We start from the raw sequence: 18989 nt of genomic DNA, 5'->3' as shown, positions 1-18989 counted from the left end.
GATCCCAGCTCACTGCAACCTCCGCCTTCCGAGTTCAAACGATTCTCCTGCCTCAGCCTCCTGAGTAGCTGGGATTACAGGCCTGCACCACCACACCCAGCTAATTTTTGTATTTTTGGTAGAGATGGGGTTTATGCCATGTTGGCCATGGCTGGTCTCGAACTCATGACCTCAGGTGATCCATCCGCCTCGGCTTCCCAAAGTGCTGGGATTACAGGTGTGAGCCACGGCGCCTGGCCCCATTTTGTTTGTTAATCATTTATTCATTCATTCTGTTGTGGTGACTCCTACCAGAGGTGAAATAGTAATGAGGAGGAAAAAAGTTTACTTTCTAAGATGTATTTTCTGATATTTCATATTTGTAACATTTGCTTGGGATATGCAGTTAGGTTTTCTATACCACATTATCACTTATTACCTTGCAGTGAGAACTAAAAAAAAAAACTAGATATAAGGTGAATAAAAACTTGTTGTATGGGTCTGTTTGTTGTATTGCTTATACACTGTAAGCATAGACTTTATTCCTGAATAGTGGAAACATTCTTTGTTGTTTGGTATGAAATGAACATAACTTTAATGAAGATGTTTTAAAGGAACCCATTATTTTAAAAATGGCATAGGAGAGTAATACCTGCTAAATTTAAAACACAACAAAGAGTGTTACTTTAGTTTGCTTTTAAAATTGCATATTAGGTTCCTTGAAATGGAGTCTTGTTGGATTTTTTAGTCATAGCAGTTCTCAGAATAGCAAGCAATTCCATGGAATGGATGATTTCTTAAGAGCCTGATGAGGACTGTCATTCTAAGATTCTCTGTGGGCTGTAAGATTTTCTTAAAATCTGGCATATTTGTCCTTGTCAATTTTTTTTACTGATAAAGCAGGATAAGTCTGAACTTAAATTTCTGACTTAGGCATACTGAAATGAAAACCAGCATATAACATTTTTATCTCTGGAGATGAGAGTTTTAAGAAGGAATTAAGAACCAAAATTAATTTGAGGCTAAAAATTTTTCAAGCACGTTTTTTGTTGGTTTTGTTTTGTTTATAAGTAGCCCAGATATTTAGCAAATCTGTCAAATGAACAGAGACTAGCAGTCCCTCTGGGAGCAGGGTGGACAATAACTCTCCCACCCCCATTTGAAATCTACTGAATATACTACATTGTTAAAGTACAATACTGGTGTGCCAACATAGAATTAAAGAATGGGAAGAGGCCAAGTGTGGTAGCTCATGCCTGTAACTCTAGCTACTTAGGAGGCTGAGGCAGGAGGATCGCTTGAGCCCAGGGGTTTGAGACTGCAGTGAGCTATGTAGCCACCACTGCACTCCAGCCTGGACAGCAGAGTGAGACCCTGTCTCTTAAAAAAAAAAAAAAAAGAATGGGAAGAAAAAACACCGACTAGTCCTCATCATCTAATGTTGTGATTTGGGTTTTCAACTGCATGTCTTCATTTCTGTTTTAAGAAATGTTGTTTCATTTCTTACCCACTTAAATGTACTTGTATTCACAGTATATACTTTTATGGCGTCAAATACCAGATACATGTATATATGACTAGTTTACTCACTATCTCCTCTAGAATGTCTAATGGAGAGTATTCAAAACTAGACTCCTGATTCCAGCTTCCTACCCTCGAAACTGTTCATGTGGTCTTCCTTTCTCAGTAAATGCCGACTACATTTTAAATACATTTAGAATCACCTTTGACTTCTCTCATATTCTCACATCACAGATCTGATCTATCAACAAATCCTGTCAATTCTACCTTCAAAATGCATGTGGACTCTCCAGCCACTTGTCATTACCTTCGCTGCTCTTACCTTTTTCTGAGTCATCATCATTTCTCACTTGAATTACTGCAATAATTACTTCTGCTATTGCTGTCCCTATAAGTCAGTTCTCCACTCAGCAGAGTGAGCTTTCAGAAATAACATGTCAGATCATGTTGTATCTCTGTTCAAAGCCTTCTAATGCTGCTTCTCATTTTTCCCTGAGTAAAACCTGGAGGACTTGTACTGGCCTGCAAGGCCATTGGGATCTGGTCCCCAGCCAGCTCTCTGATGTCTTCTACCCATTCTGTGCATGCACGGTTTGCCCCAGCCACACTGGCCTTCTTGAACCCATCCCAGGTCCTCTGCACTAGCTTTTTCTGAGGGGACCCATTTTCACAAGCTTTTTCCCCCACTTCATTTAGATCTCTGCTCAAATGTAACCTTATCAGAAACTTTCCCAGACCACCTTATATAAAATAATAATCCCACATATCCAGTACTCCCTGTTCTCCTTACCCTGCTTTATTTTCCCTCATAGCACTTACCTGTCATATTAATGTTTTCTTTTAAATTTTCTCTCCCACCCCCCTCCTCCTAACAAGAATATAAGCTCTGTTAGATCAGGGATTTAGTTTTGTTCACTGCTATATCCACAGCACTTGGAACAGTAAGTGGGATCTAATGAGGTGCATTTGTTAAGTAACAGTTTAGAAAGATGATAAAATTCAGGTGTTGGATGACTAAAGCTATAAAAATTACCTCTGAACTGTTTTCTGAGCCCTTTTAAATGTCAATGCATCATTTTTATTTTCAGATTGGGACAGTGCAACTTTAAGTAATGAGTCACTCTTGGACACTGTGTCTAGATTTGTTCTTGCAGCTCTTCTGAAACACACAAATTTACTTAGTCAAGCATGTGGAGAAAGCCGGCAAGTAACTTAAAACTATCCTCAGACAAATATTTGCTCTGATGATATCAGAAATTAGGTAACTTTTCTATTTTGGTTCTTCATTTAGATATCAACCTGGTAAACACTTATCAGAAGTGTACCGTTGTGTATACAAAGTTCGAAGTCGTTTACTTGCTTGCAAGAACCTTGAACTTATTCAAACAAGGTCATCATCACGGGACAGATGGGTAAAGTTTGAAATCAATTAATTTCTATATTTTTCTGCAAGCTGTGAGAGCTAGCTCTAAATTGGTTTATGTGAGAAAAAAATGTGCCTTGGTTATTGCATATGTTCAATACATGTTGAGTAGTTCTTTTCCTAGTAGAAAAAAAAAAGGAAAAGATTTGAGATTTACTTAACCTCACATTTACCAAGTGTGATATTGGTTCTAAGAAACTTTAGTTGGCTGCATAAATATTAATAACAAATTGAATGATTCAAATCATAGGAATGATTATTCCTCTCTTTGTGCTGATCGGGCCACATTTGAATTATCCTGTTTAATTTGGGGTGCCATAATTTATGAGGGACATTAAGAAATACCTTGGATTGATAAAGTCCAAAAATTATGTCATACAAGGACTAGAAAGTATCAAAAATATTCAGCTTAGAGAAGTGAAAACCAAGGAGGGGGTTGTATGTGTGTGTGTGTGTGTGTGTGTCACATAATAGCTGCCTTAAAAATACTTAAAGAGCTTCTCTGTAAGAGAGGAAATAAATGTTTTCCTTGTTCTGGAGGACACAACTAGGACGGAAGGGTAACAATCAAATGGGGAATCATTTTAGCTGAATATTAGGAAAATAGGCCTTCTGATGATTAGAGTTGTCTACCATTGGAAATGAAGATTGAAACTACTTGTTTTTTATTTTATTTTTGAGACAGTCTCTCTCTGTCGCTCAGGCTGGAGCACAGTGGCACGATCTTGGCTCACTGCAACCTCCACCACCCAGGTTCAAGTGATTCTCCTGCCTCAGCCTCCCGAGTAGCTGGGATTACAGGCATGCACCACCACGCCCTGCTAATTTTTTGTATTTTTAGTAGACACGGGGTTTCACCATGTTGACCAGGCTGGTTTTGAACTCCCGGAGTGAGGAGTTTGAACACCTCAAGTGATCCACCCACCTTGGCCTCCCAAAATGCTAGGATTATAGGCGTGAGCCACCTCACCCGGCCGAAACTACTTATTAAGAACAGTCCAGAAGTAATTCTTACAGCAAAAAGGAGATAATTTCTAAAGTGCTTGGTAATCTTGATAACATGATCGTAAAATTATAAATGCAAGCCTGGATAATAAAACATTATCTTTATAGTGCTGACTTTGAAACTTAACTAATCAGATGCTTTGCACTCCATTATTTAGTCCTTAGATTTAAAAAACCAAACTCTGTCTCTCCATTTGTAGACTTTTGTCATATACTGACTTAGTATTTGTGGATCTGTTTGTTGGTGACCTTGAAAGTCCATGAAATGTATTAATTTGCCATTTTGTTGAGGCTCATATTTGAAACTCATATATGGGGATAAATGACATGTACTGTGTGAGTCTGACTACTCAGTATCCCCATCTCTGTAAAACTCTTAAATTATTTAATGGTCACGAGTCACAGGTAACTTTTATGATGGATCTGATGATACAATTAAAATTTGTCATTTGTGCTTTATATTGAATGGTATTTATGACTGTCTGAGTATCTGTTTTAAGGATTCTTTCCTTTGTCTAGATGACTGCTAGCTAGAAACCACTGTGGGAAATCAAGTCAACATTGTCCTTAGCAGATTTCTAATTTTTGGTTTGTTCAGGGGCAAAGTTAAAGAAAAAAAATTAAAACCAATACTGTTTTAAATTTAGAATTATTAAACATTTATGCAGAGTAATAGTAACATAAACAACTTGAAGAAAATGGAATAGAATAAAAATTCTCTGCCTTAATTACCTTTTATGCTTGGTATCATGTTCATTACAACTTACTAAGTTGCAGCTCTGTAGGAATTTATAGCTGAATAGCAATATAGATATGAATAAATTTACAGCATGACATTTTAATCAAAATAATGAGGAAGGAAGAGCATATATGTGTCTATATATTTTGTGTACATACATTATTTCTAATCTTTAAGATTTATCTAGTGTATCTTTTGGGTTTTTGTAGTAAAGTTCATGTGTTATTACTGATATCAACAATATTTTCCATGATAAAAAATTAAAGGTTTTTTAAAGTTTTAAAAAGATTTTGGAAAAAATTTATTTAGTGTAGTTTCTGATAATTTCTTTAAGTTATCAGAAAACCAGGACTCTGCAGATGTTGATCCTCAGGAGCATTCATTTACTCGAACTATTGATGAAGAAGCTGAAATGGAAGAACAGGCTGAGAGAGACCGGGAAGAGGGGCATCCGGAGCCAGAGGATGAAGAGGAGGAACGGGAACATGAAGTGATGACAGCTGGCAGTGAGTATACCCTTCTTACTTTCTAGATACAAACTGTGGCATGGTTTTTGATAGGGGAACTAACTTGAAAGAGAAAGGCAAAGTTTCTCCATAGTTTTTCTGAAAGGACTTTATATTCTGCTGGTGATCTCAATTTGTATTAGCTGACAGGGGCTCCTGCAACTGTGCTAGTACTATTCTGATGCTTTTGGGTTACATATTCGGGGCTGAGAAGCTCTGGAAGCAGGAATGTCAGTACCTGCTTCACTGAGCCTCATGCATGAAATGAAACTCATGAGTCATCAGATAGGGCCATTCAAAATATGTCCTCTGGGGCAACAAGTTGTCCACCAGCCTCGAAGACGTCTGAGCGGTGAGGAAGAGAGCCTCTTTCTATGCCTATTAGGAGAGCCATAATGTTTTCCATGTGTGGAACTTCTAAAATTATAAATTTCACCCACTGACTACACTGCTGTTTTGATAGGGAGCAAGAATTTACATGAGACTGCTATTGACTGGGTGCATAAAATTTTTCATACCTTTATATTCCAAGGCTCAGATAGTTTTTAAAGGTAGTTATTTATATGTTTAAAGAGAAGTGTCAAAGCTTTTAAAACATTTATTAGTATCTTTTGAGTGATTTGGCTATTTCCAGTTAAAGTGTGCATTCGGTCGGTACCCTAAAACATGATCAGCAATGCCTTTGGTTTTGAGATTGTCTGTATCTGTCAATTAACTTGGCACTAACTTTATTATCAACTTATTTGTGTTCTGCATACTTCTAAAAATGATTTTTGAGGGGGCTTGAAACAAGACTAAACATAATTTAAACAAAAGGAAAAAGATCCAAATGGAGTAAAGGGAGTTGGAGATGGGGAAGGAAAATAATTGTATTTTAAAAACCTAGGCTGAGGGAACTTTTGCAGTTGAATATAAACTTAGTTTAGAAATTCCTGGAAGCAGACTGAAGGTGAAAATATAGTAAAGTATAACCCTCAATTACAATAAAAGAATGATAGTCATCTGGGAACTAATACTTTTTAAACTAGCTATGCTTTTAGAGCATCTATATATGCCAGGCACTGGTCAAGTTCTTTGCATAGATTAGCTCATTATCATAATTGTCTAAAGTTCTAGTACTACCTCATTCTAAAGATAAATGAACTAAGGTTTAAGGATGCAAAATTGTATGACTTAGGCTACAGTTAGTAGCAGCTAGAATTAGAACCAGGTCTGCCCCAAACACCAATGACCATTCTCTTAACCACTTTAATTGATTTCTAGCCCTGGAATCTGAGAGGGTTTATTGCTTTGATTTTTGTAGAAATAAGGGACTTTTAATAGCATAACGAAAATATTGTCACAATTTTATAAAATATACAGATCAATTTTTAAAGTTTGTACTTCCATATTAACTGATGAATTTAGTATTTTACCAACTTTTTTGGCCTGGTTTCCCATTAAGAATACCGTCTTTGGGCCAGGTGCAGTGGCTCACGGCTGTAATCCCAGCACTTTGGGAGGCCGAGGCAGGCGGATCACGAGGTCAGGAGTTTGAGACCAGACTGGCCAACATGGTGAAACCCCATCTCTATTAAAGATACAAAAAATTAGCTGGTGTGGTGGCGCGCATCTGTAATACCAGCTACTCAGGAGGCTGAGGCAGGAGAATCGCTTGAACCTGGGTGTGGAGGTTGCAGTGAGCCGAGATCGTGCCACTGCACTCCAGCCTGGGCGACAGAGTGAGACTCCATCTCCAAAAAAAAAAAAAAAAAACAGAAAAAGGAAAAAAAGAAGAATACTGTCTTCTCTCCAAATTTGTGCAAAAAATTTCTTTTCTAATGTGAAATATCTACCACTGCATCAGAACCTTGTTAACTCCACTGATGGAAAGGCTGGCATCAGATGGGTATTCCTGGTGATGCCATCTCACTCTGGAGGCAATCTTGCCCCATATATTAAAACTAAATTCTGTTTCAGCAAAGACCTTTAGTGACAGTGCTTATTTAATGTGTTTAAGATACAGCAAAGTGTAGATGTTAGGGATTATATGGACTTTGGAAGGGGAAAGGGAATTTTTTGTTGTAACTAATATAACTTAAATTATGTCCATTTTTTTTCTTTTGAAACCTCACATTTTTCACACCAAGCTTGTGAACGTTTTAGAAATAAGCAGTTATTTTTACCTAACCTTGTGCTTCACAGGCTTTTGTGGGCTTCAACATCAGCTGAAGGGCCTTTAAAACACAGATTGCTGGGTCCCCCTCCTAGAGGTTCTGATTCAGAAGGTCTGGGGTGGGCCTGATAATTTGCATTTCTAACAAGCACCCAGATGATGTGGGTACTGCTGGTCTGGGACCATACGTTGAAAATAACTGATCCAATTCATTAATAACATTTGAATTGTGATTACATTAAAATTCTATAAAGGCAGATTAGTATTTCCTAATGTAATTTTTATGAAAATACAGTATTTTAATATATTTTAAATGTAATTTTAACTAAGTTAACTATGTTGTGTATAATGTCTAAAAAATAATTTTTCCCTCTTTCAGTAAGTTTTTGGTCCAAACTTTTTGACTATTTTTATTGTTATTTTCTTTGCTCTTCTCTCCCCATGTGTTAAGACCTTGTTTTTGTGTTGCATGTTACAGAAATCTTTCAGTGTTTCCTCTCAGCCCGTGAAGTAGCTCGTAGCCGAGACCGAGATAGAATGAACAGTGGGGCAGGGTCTGGGGCTCGAGCTGATGATCCACCTCCTCAGTCTCAGCAAGAGCGAAGGGTCAGCACAGACCTTCCTGAGGGTCAGGATGTGTACACTGCTGCATGCAACTCCGTGATCCATCGGTGTGCCCTGTTAATATTAGGAGTAAGTCCTGTGATAGAGGAGCTTCAGAAGCGAAGAGAAGAAGGACAGTTGCAGCAACCTTCAACAAGTGCCTCTGAAGGGGGTGGACTTATGACCAGGTGGGACTGACTAGACACTGAAAACATGACCTACTCACTTCCCTTTGTTAGTTTATGCACTGAAATGGTTTGTTTCCAAAGTTACAGTGTTCTGATGTTAACATAGACATGAAAGAAGAAATGCAAATTGACTAGGATGAATTTAAAGTAAAGTAAATACTGATACTGATTCAGCATGGGCTATAAATTTCTGATTAAATGAGGAGGCACAATTTTTCGTATATATAAACAACAGCAGTGAAAAAGCATGTGAAGTTACTTGCATTGCTCTGTAGTTTAGTGACATGCAAATTATTTTGAGAAGGGCTTTGTGCTCAGACAAGAGTCAGGATTTCCTGTCAACTGACATTACTTCTCCCTGTGTGTGTATATTATCTCTGTGCTCCAATTCCATTCAATTTTATGTTCACTAACAGTCCTAAATCAAAAAACTTTTTTTTTTTTGTACATGTGAGACAGGAGTGAAAGTCTTACTGCAGAGAGCCGGCTAGTCCACACAAGTCCAAATTATAGACTGATCAAATCGAGGAGTGAATCTGATTTGTCTCAGCCTGAATCAGATGAAGAGGGTTACACACTGGTAGGTATACCCAGATTCAGTAAAGAAAGATTTTTGTTTTCAAGGTATAGATATGTAAGGCTTTGGTTAGAGTAAGTAATATGTTTGTTTTAGACATATAAAAATTTTTTCAAAAATAACTTTAAGAGAAATAACTATATTGCATATATGTTTACCACATATGTGTTAATGGTTTCAATCTCTTGTTCTGACTTCTTTTTAAACTCTAAATTCATATATCTGACTCTTTGATGGACATTCCACCCGAATGAGTTGGGTTACGCCAATCTTTACCTATCTACAAGTGAACTCGTCTCTCTCCAAACCTGTTTCTCTTTTATTCCCTATTTTAGTAGGTGGTACATTAATTATCCAAGCAAGAAACTTGGGATCATCCTTGACTCTTTTTTCTTATCTCCTGATCCCTTTATTCTCCACCCCTTCCCAATCCAGTTAAGTCTTAAAAATTTTACCGTTAGTGTGTCTCCAATGTCCTCTCCTCTCCCTTTCCTTCTGCCACTGCTCTGTTTTAAACTTTCTCTTTTGAGTGGACGTGTGCAGAAGCCTTCAAACTGGTTGCCTCACCTCTTGCCTTGTGCCCACCTTCCACATTTCACAAGACTAATATATCTAAAGTACAAATCTGTTTATACCTCCTCTACTCAAAATCTTTTAACAGCTCTGTTAACTATCAAAAAAGCCTCAGAACCTGGACTGCAGGCATTTAGGGTAAAGATAAATAAGATGCTAATTTATATAAAAAGGAAGTGAGGTAAAGGTATGCTACAGTGTCACTGGTAAAATACAAAGCGAAAACTATCTAGAAGATTGCTTCTACTTGGGGAACTTTGGACTTGGAGTTAATTGGTAGCTAGGTTTTCAATTTGGCTGTTCCTCTGCCTTGTGTGTGATTCTATATGTGCTATGACCTCCCTGGGCTTTAGTGTCTTACTGTGTGATACGAAGATGGTAGTGCCTGTTGTGTATATGGTGATGTGTCAGACTTGGCTTCTGGTCTCGATTCTACTGTTAAAGAGCTGTGGGATCTTGGTCATATCATGTGACAGCTCATAGAGAAATGCTAGCATTTGGGATGGACTTATCTATAAGCTCCATGTGTAATTCTGAAATTCCTCTGTTGTATGAACTGAGAGAAGGGATATGAAAATATTTTTGAAAAAGTATAAAGTGCTACATAAAGAATAAGTTATTGTTTTAAAAAAGCTTCCATAAAGGATTCCTCATCTAAGGAAAGTTGAACAGTGTCTTTACGTTTCATTGTATCATGACATTTTGTTTATACTTCCTCCTTTTCTCTTTCATCTGCGTTAATATCTCTGTGCTTCCACTTCACACTCCCAGTCTTATAGTCTAGTGAGATTCCTGTGCTCATTTATTTCTCTGTCAGTTAATTTTTTAAATCTGATCAATCTGACTCATTATCTAGTCTCCTAACTCTGTGATAATTTACCTTTTTTTTTGAGACAGGATATTACCCTGTCACTCAGGCTGGAGTTCAGGCTGCTCAGTGCAGCCTCGAACTCCTGAGCTCAAGCAATCCTCCTGCCTCAGCCTCCCGAGTAGCTGAGATTACAGGCATGTGCCACTGTTTCTGGCTAATTTTTTTAATTTTTATGTCTTGCTCTGTTGCCCAGGCTGGTCTTAAACTCCTGGACTCAAGTGATCCTCCTGCTTCAGCCTCCCAAAGTGTTGGGATTACAGGTGTGAGCCACTGCACCCAGCTCCCAACCCTGCAATAATTTTGAAACATAGATCATGTCGTTTCTCTGCTCAGAGTCCTGCAATGACTTCCCTTTTCTCAGACTAGAAGTCTAAGTCCTTACAGGGGTCTATAGGCTCTACATGGTCTGGTCCCACTACCTCTCTGATCTCTTCTGTTACTCTCCTCAATGATTCTCCTTCTGCCACACTGGACTCTTAGCTGTTCCATGAATCTGCAACACAAGTTCCCTTTAGGGCCTTAACTGGCTGTTTCTTAGGACTGGAATGCTATTGCCTGCATGGCTAACTCCCTCTCTTTCTTCAAGTCTTCATTCTGATGTTACTTTTTCCATGAAGCCTGTGCTGACCACCCTATTTAAAATGGCAAATTTCCTTCTTTTCCAAATAGTCACTTCCTGTCCCCCTTGCCTTGCTCCGTTTTTTCTGGGGCACCGATCACTTACTGTATAATTTAGTTATTCATTGATCAGTTAGTCTGAGTCTACATTAGAATATAAGCTCTTTAAGGACAGGAATTTTTTGCTGTTTTATTCACTTCTGTATCCCAAGCACCTATAATAGCACGTGGTAGGTAGTCAGGAAATTATTTTTAAATTTATAAATAACTGTCTAATCTATTTTGACAAAATTTCCACATGCATTTGGTTTTTTCCTTTCTTTAATTGAAACGCCCTATTACCTGTTTCTGGAGTAGGTATTTTCAAACTGGTCCCCCTACTTTTTCCAGTTTTGCTCCTTAGACACTTCTTTCCAAATTAGAACTCTTGGAAACACACATAACAACAACAAAACACCTACCTGCTGATTGTGCTACTTTCCTACTCAAACATCTCGTCTTACTGCAGAGAGATGGCTAGTCCACGCAAGTCCAAATTACAGACTGATCAAATCTAGGAGTGACTGCACTGCCTACTCGGAAATCAAAGATTCTGGGAAGTGTCACCTGCCTGCTTTTGGAACCAGTATTCTTCTGCAGTGGTCTGCATTTTTGCCATAGTAGTTCATCTGCCAGACCCCAAACATACCTCTTGAGCCTTTGCTAAAGCACTATTTGCCTTAAAAGTTCTCCTAGGCTTCCTTGCTGATATCCTGTCTTTCCCTGAAGGACTGTCTAAAATGTTACCTCTTCCAGAAAGCTTTCCCAGCTACCTTACTCTCCCAGTTGTCCCATGACAGCTTGTTAGGATCTCTAATAATTCACTGTTTGTCTTATGTTGGACTTATTTATGTATTATTAGTATGTCTTCCCAGTAAACCCACTAGAAATCTAGGATTTTTTGGTTTTTATTTTTCCTAAATGCCCCTGATATCTCCTACACAGTGCTTTACATATTGTAAATGATTAATAACTCCTTTCAACTGAAATGAAAATATAGAAAGGAGGATGGGTAAAATTAAAGTGGTGTACTTTTGGGAAATCAGCTATGAAATCTGACTCAGAATAGGGTTAAAACTCACCATGGACTTTGACCTGTACAAGACATTTAACCTTCCTGAGCTCCAGTTTCTTTATCTTTGAAATGGAGAATAATGCCTGTTGTACTTGCCTCAACTGTGTTGTGAAGAATAAATTTGGTAATACAATTTAAAACAGCTGGAAAATTATAAATGGGGACAACAGATCAATGGAGGAGGATTGAGCTTAGATTTAATTGTTAAGATTGTTAGGTTTTCTGGTTGTTCACTTAGTTTTTAGAAAATTTTTAAAAAGACTAAAAAAAACCCCATTTTTAAAAAAGATTGGGCCAGACGCAGTGGCTCACGCCTGTAACCCCCAGCACTTTGGGAGGCTGAGGTGGGAGGATTGCTTGAGCCCAGGAGTTCGAGCCAGCAGTTCAAGACCAGCCTGGGAACATGGCAAAACCTTGTCTTTACAAAAAAATACAAAAAAAAAAAAAAAATTAGCTGGGTGTTGTGGTGTGCCCCTGTCCCAGCTACTCGGGAGGCTGAGGTGGGAGGATCACTTGAATCTGGGAGGCGGAGGTTATAGTGAGCCGAGATGGCGCCACTGCACTCCAGCCTGGGTGACAGAGCGAGACACTGTCTCAAACAAAAAACACCAGATTGACTTTTGATCATCTTTCCTTATGGAATATTACAAAGATAGTGTCAAAAGATGGAAAAGACAAGAACTAGAGAGAAAGCAGATTCCATTTCAGATGAAGGGAGACCTGGGCTAAGCCTTCAGCTTCAGAGAGCCTGGGGTGGATGAAGAGGAGCAAGCACTTGGGACAGTTTGGGTTTTCCAGCTGAAATATGTTACCCTTCTATACTATATGAGGTTATTTAAGATCACCATTCATATCTTTGATACCTCATTTATTCTGAATTGTTCGTAAATGAAATGCTTTTAAAAATGTTTGAAGTTAACCACTTTAATGTTAAATCTTTGTTTTAACCTTCTTTCATAAAATGTATTATATGACGTGTTATCTACTGTTATTCTCTGCTTGCTAAAACAGAGAATACCAACCCTAAGTTTAACTGTTTGACAGGTGTCATTTTTACTAACATTTCTTGCTACACCCTTCTAGTCTATTCCCTAGCTTCCTCGTTTCTGGCAGGATTTGATTTAGCATATGAAAACAGATACTTTACAAAAGGATAATTTAGATGAATGAATTAGGACTGAAAAAGGCTGAGAGAGGAAAATAAAGCCCTGGGTAAGATATTCTTATCTTGGCCCATATCCTGTGGTGTTCTGCTAGAGGTTGGTCACCACACAGGAAAAGCATAATGAGTTACATAATTCACAGTGTCTAAAAGATAAAAAACAAAATTGTTTAAGAGAACCAGATTTTTCTGGTTCTGAGGCCTGAGATTGTTTTCTTCCATGAGTCCTCATGGCATTTCATATGTAATGAAAATGTTTTATTGCCTGACACAGTGATGCCTTGAGGAGCTTTGTGATGACTATTTGGTGTTCTATCCAGCACCAAATGGTCCAAGAATATATAATACTTATTTCTGTTGATACATAGGTAGGTGAGTATAAGAAAATGTGTGTTTATCTGCAACAGGGGTACATGTATCTATATATATATGACCAGGTAAAGATTTTACATAACATTTTCCAAATGGATCTGTTTTGTCACTTCTTTTTTTTTTTTTGAGATGGAGTCTTGCTCTGTCATCCGGGCTGGAGTGCAGTGGCACAATCTCAGCTCACTGCAACCTCTGCCTCCTGGGTTCAAGTGATTCTCCTGCCTTAGCCTCCCAAGTAGCTGGGATTACAGGCGTGTGCTACCACACCCAGCTAACTTTTGTATTTTTAGTGGAGATGGGGTTTCACCTTGTTGGCCATGCTGGTCTCGAACTCCTGGCCTCAAGCGATCCACCTGCCTCGGCTTTCCAAAGTGCTGGGATTACAGGTGTGAGCCACCACTCCCGGCCTTGTTTTGTCACTTCCGGGCCTTCTTTGACACAAGCTTTTTGGATTGTATGATAGAGTACAATTGAAATTGCTGATACCGTAATGTCAAGTCTATGCATAAGCTTAAGTCATATATGATTTGTTTATGGTTGGCTGTACATATGGGCCAAGTAGGCAGTTGTCTACATCCCCCCACCAGATACACAGGTAACAAACAGAAATATACTTCCATTGTTCTTGTAAGCCTTCACTGCTTTATTAAACTGTCTGTAGTTCACCAGTTTTGAGATTTGTCTATTGTAATAGGTTTTTTAAAAAGACATTTAAAAATCTTTTCAAATACTACCAGAAGGTTTAGGACTGTTATTTTTCTGTTAGTACGGAGACTATCAGATTTTCTTCTTCTAAACACCTAGCGAAGGCTAGTGGAAGTTTTGAAAAGAAAGTGAAGCTAGAGGAAGGAGTAGTAATTTTGGAAAATAAGGCACTACTTCAAGGCTTTAGGCATCCAGAAGGTGCTAATAAGATCATACTGTGTCTGGAAGATAAAAGACAAAGATTCCAATGGAAAAAAGGTAACAAAAACTACTGCTACTCTGCAATGTTAATTAATGTGAGTTTTTTAGTTAGTGTTTCAGAGTTATATGTGCTTGAGCCTCCTTATAGCTATGTTCAGTGGGTTTTTAGGGACATTTTGTTATTAGTTTGACTTGAATGATGAATAAGTAAGACATTGCTGTAATTACATGAATTTCTATTCTAATACTCTATTAAATCTTAATCTTAAAGTACTTTTCACAACTAAATTTTATTTATTTACTTTTTACTTTTAATAGAGTGGCAGACGAAATGTTGATTTGGATTTGGCAGCATCTCACAGAAAGAGAGGTAAGTGTAAGTATTAAGAACATAGTAAATATCTTAGTGAGACCCTGTCTCAAAAAAAAAAAAGAGCATAGTAAATAAATTAAGAAGCTGTTTTTATATCTGATGTATTTAGATCTGATTGTCTTTGAAATGTAATTGCAAAAAATTTCAGAATCATTTTATCAGAAGAGTTAAAACGAAGACTATTTTCTTTAAAATATATACGCTTTAAAAATCTGGGAATGTTTAGGAGTTAATAATCAGTTATTTTCTCATTTGTCATGTATTTTGACTTTTTAAAAGTCCTATAGAATTCTAAAAACAGTACATTCCATTATGATGGAAAGGGGTTATTTACATAATTATCCATGTTTTAGCTCACAGAGTTGTTACAGTTTAAATGGTGTTACAGGGAGAACTTCTTACCCCATTACACATGTACACACACGTTGAAATAAAAAGTTTCTATTTTTTTTCCCTCTTGGCCTATTAAGATAAAGCATGTAAGAGATGCTTTATCTCTTACATGAAGAGATATTATATCTCTTACATAAAAAATATTTTTAAAATTTCATGAGGAACAAATTAGAGTGTCATTGAGAGTTAAGGTCTTTTGTTAATGAATAGTAAACTCATGGTTATGTGTACAAATTGAGGAAAAACCCAGCAGTTTTAGATAATGTAAATCCAATGATAACTAAAAACTCTCTTAAGCATTTTTCTCTATTAACTGGTACTGCTGCTTTTTTTTTTGGAGACAGGGTCTTGCTCTGTTGTCCAGGCTGGAGTGCAGTGGCACCATCATAGCTCACTGCAGCCTTGGCCTCCTGTGCTCAAGGGATCCTCCTACTCCAGCCTCCCAAGTAGCTGGGACTGCAGGTGTGCACCACCATGCTCAGCTAGTTTTTTATTATTTTTGTAGAGATAAGGTCTCCCTATTTGCCCAGGCTGGTCTTGAACTCCTGGGCTCAAGCAGTCCTCCCACCTTGGCCTCCCAAAGTGCTGGGATTATTGTATGCATGAGCCACCATGCCTGCCCTAACGTATTTTTTATTTAAAACCATTTATTAAGTGGTTGTGAAAATGTGAAGTGTTAAAAATTGCCACTAGTGGCAGTTTTCTAAAAGCCTGTGAAAAAATTTTTTTTCATGATATTAAATCTTTTGTATTTCAGAATGAAACCCTTCTCTTAATAGCTTCTTTGGCAGAATGTTAGCTTTCTCATCCATAGAAAAAAAACAGAAATGAGGGAAAGCAATGCACACATAATTTTTTCATTTTCATGTATATAGCTCAAAAGAATAAATGTTGTTACTTAAAATTTGGCAATATTTCATCATTTAATTACAATTAGAATAGAAAGAATGGGCCAGGTGTGGTGGCTCACACCTGTAATCCCAGCACTTCGGAAGGCTAGTCTGGGCAACATAGTGAGACCCCTGTCTCTACCAAAAAGAAAAAAAAAAGCTAGGCATGGATGCATGCGCCTGTATTTCTAGCTACTCAGGAGGCTGAGGTGAGAAAATCACAGGAGCCCAGGAATTCGAAGTTGCAGGGTACTGTGATCATGACACTGCACTCCAGCCTGTGTGACAACAGTGAGACCCTGTCTCAAAAAAAAGAATACAGAGAATGATTTCTCTGAAATATTAGGAATAATAAAGACCAGAGCTTTCTTTATTGAGAAGTCTTTTGAGACTATAACATACCAAAGCTGCTGAGTTTCTTAAAAAAAAAATTACAGAGGGTGGGACGTGGTGGCTCATGCCTGTAATCCCAGCACTTTGGGAGGCTGAGGTGGGCGGATCACGAGGTCAGGAGATGGACACCATCCTGGCTAACATGGTGAAACCCTGTCTCTACTAAAAATACAAAAAATTAGCTGGGCGTGGTGGCGGGTGCCTGTAGTCCTGGCTATTCGGGAGGCTGAGGCAGGAGAATGGCGTGAACCCGGGAGGCGGAGCTTGCAGTGAGCCGAGATCGCACCACTGCACTCCAGCCTGGGCGACAGAGCGAGACTCCATCACAAAAAAAAAAAAAAAATTACAGAGCATTTGTGTTATCAAAAAAATTAAGTGATGTTTAGTATAATGTGCAACATGCATTTCATTATTTGGTAATTCTTTGAAAATTGGTAGTTCATTTTGACTTAGGAATTAAATTTTTGGAACAGATTTACTTTCCTAATTTTGTTTAGCTCAGGTGAATATAATTGCTAAAAGTTGTATGTTATATTAATAAATGTATATCATTTGGCGCTAGAGAGAAAATGGCTCCAGACTTACTGAGTAGCATAAGAAATCCAATTTATAGTTTATACTATATTAGTTAAGTTTATAAGTAATAGTTCATTGGTTAAAATTGTTTTCTCTCAAATCTCTATCATGCATATGGAAATATAATTTGAGATTCAGTCTGTGTTAACCAGGTCAGCGTGTGCAAAATAATATCTTTGGAATAAAAGAAAGTAGAAGCTTCATCTTTACAACTAAGAAAAAACTGTAATTTGAATGTGAATTACTTAGGCATGGATATAACACATTTAGGAGATTATATTTTCAAAGAGATTTTACAAAAATATTGTATATTTAGTGACTGCCCTTTGACACAGTAGGGTTTCTTTGTTTTGCTTTTAAATGATAGTAAAATAAATGACTGTATTTTTTTTCCTTTTTTGTCAATATAGACCAGATGCCTTAAGCCATAAAATCTTCAATTGGGCAGTTGAACCTGCCAAGTCTGAGAACTGTTTGGGAGCCATTCACACTGTTGAGTATTCTGATTCTGACTTGAGCCATGAAGGACAAACAAATGTCCAGCCAAGTGAGAATTCTCTTTTTTTTTCTTTCTTTTTCTTTTTGAGACAGTGTCTTGCTCTGTCACCCAGGCTGGAGTACAGTGGTGCGATCACAGCTCACTGCACCACTGAGGCTCAACCTCCCTAGGCTCAAGTGACCCTCCCATCTGAGCCTCTCAAGTAGCTGGGAGGGACTGCAGGCACATGCCACTATGCCTGGCTAATTTTATTTATTTATTTTATATATTTTTTTATTTTGTAGAAACGGGGTTTCGCCATGTTGCTCAGTCTGGTCTTGAACTGGGCTCAAGCAATCCACCCACCTTGGCCTCCCAAAGTGCTGGAATTACAGAAATGAGCCACCGTGCCTGGCCAAGAATTCTATGTGCTTGTTTACCCCTTCCAATATTTTGAGGAGGAAATGTAAAATGTTTTCCCTCATACAGCATTTGCATTTACTAGTCCCAGTGGTCTTGAATTACTAAAAGCCTGATGAGAGGAATAGGAGAGAGATAATGCTGTTTAATTATATCCTGTTTACTGAAGTTTAATGGATGTATAAATGACAATGGGTGTATACACATTTTCAGCTGCTCTTTCCATGCCTGCAAAGGCTCCTCCTTGAGAGGGCCCATTGCCTGTAATCTCAGTATTTGACAGTGGGGATACTAAGATTCACGCTGTTGAACCACAATTGCGCCTTTTTCTCCCCTCACTTCAGTTAATGTTTCACAATTGGTCTAAGCCCTTGGTCTAAGAAAGTGAATATGTAGGAAGGGGCAAAGAAATGTGGGTAGATACATTTAGCCCCCTTGCTCAGCTTTTCAGAGGCATCAAAGCTAAATTTACTTTTTTTTTTTTTTTTTTTTGAGACAGAGTCTCGCTGTGTAGCCCAGGCTGGAGTGCGGTGGCGTGATCACGGCTTACTGCAGCCTCCTCCTCCCGGGTCCCTGTTCAAGCAATTCTCCTGCCTCAGCCTCCTGAGTAGCTGGGATTATAGGCATGTGCCGCTAAGCCCAGCTAATTTTTGTATTTTTAGTAGAGACGGGGTTTCACCATGTTGGCCAGGCTGGTCTGGAACTCCTGACCTCGTGATCCCCCTGCCTTGGTCTCCCAAGGTACTGGGATTACAGGCGTGAGCCACCGTGCCTGGCCAGCTAAATTTACTTCTAAAAGAGGTGGATGAAACATTTCTTCTGCTTAGCACCTCAGAGGCAATGTGAAATTTGTATTTAGTAAACATTTATAAACTACTTACTATATGAGCATTGTTCTAAGCCCTTCACATATATTATAGTAACTCATTTAATTTTCATAACAGCCTGATAAAATTCTTGACAAAACCTGTAAAAATATGTTAGTAATTTGGTACTTTGATAAAACTTAAAAGATTTGCTACGGTTGTACGATTGTTTACAGAAAGACAATACGTTTTTGCAGATACTTGATTTTAGTTTTCATATTTAAGCTGAAGATGATACAGTGAAAAGTTGTGGGATATCAAAACAGCAACTTAAGAAGCAGCATCAGA

The 18989-nt window shown here is 38.1% G+C and overlaps 1 protein-coding gene across 5 annotated transcripts in view; it reads left to right on the top strand.

Annotated features, from left to right (window-relative positions):
• HERC1 (HECT and RLD domain containing E3 ubiquitin protein ligase family member 1) overlaps positions 1-18989 on the top strand; it is a 289708-nt gene that overhangs the window by 177016 nt on the left and 93703 nt on the right. For 3 of the 5 annotated variants that reach the window (XM_055362534.2, XM_055362533.2, XM_055362536.2), the window contains exons 20-25: positions 2589-2703; positions 2792-2912; positions 5002-5173; positions 7780-8119; positions 8579-8699; positions 14631-14682. In XM_055362534.2, the coding sequence (XP_055218509.1) occupies positions 2589-2703; positions 2792-2912; positions 5002-5173; positions 7780-8119; positions 8579-8699; positions 14631-14682 (921 nt within the window). The remainder of the gene's footprint in view (positions 1-2588; positions 2704-2791; positions 2913-5001; positions 5174-7779; positions 8120-8578; positions 8700-14630; positions 14683-18989) is intronic. The other 2 variants (XM_055362535.2, XM_031002448.2) reach the window with 1 other exon arrangement.

Source organism: Gorilla gorilla, chromosome 16, assembly GCF_029281585.2.
Source record: "Gorilla gorilla gorilla isolate KB3781 chromosome 16, NHGRI_mGorGor1-v2.1_pri, whole genome shotgun sequence".
NCBI lineage: Eukaryota > Metazoa > Chordata > Mammalia > Primates > Hominidae > Gorilla > Gorilla gorilla.
Note: the sequence above shows the minus strand (reverse complement) of the source record. Positions and strands in the feature narration are given on the sequence as shown.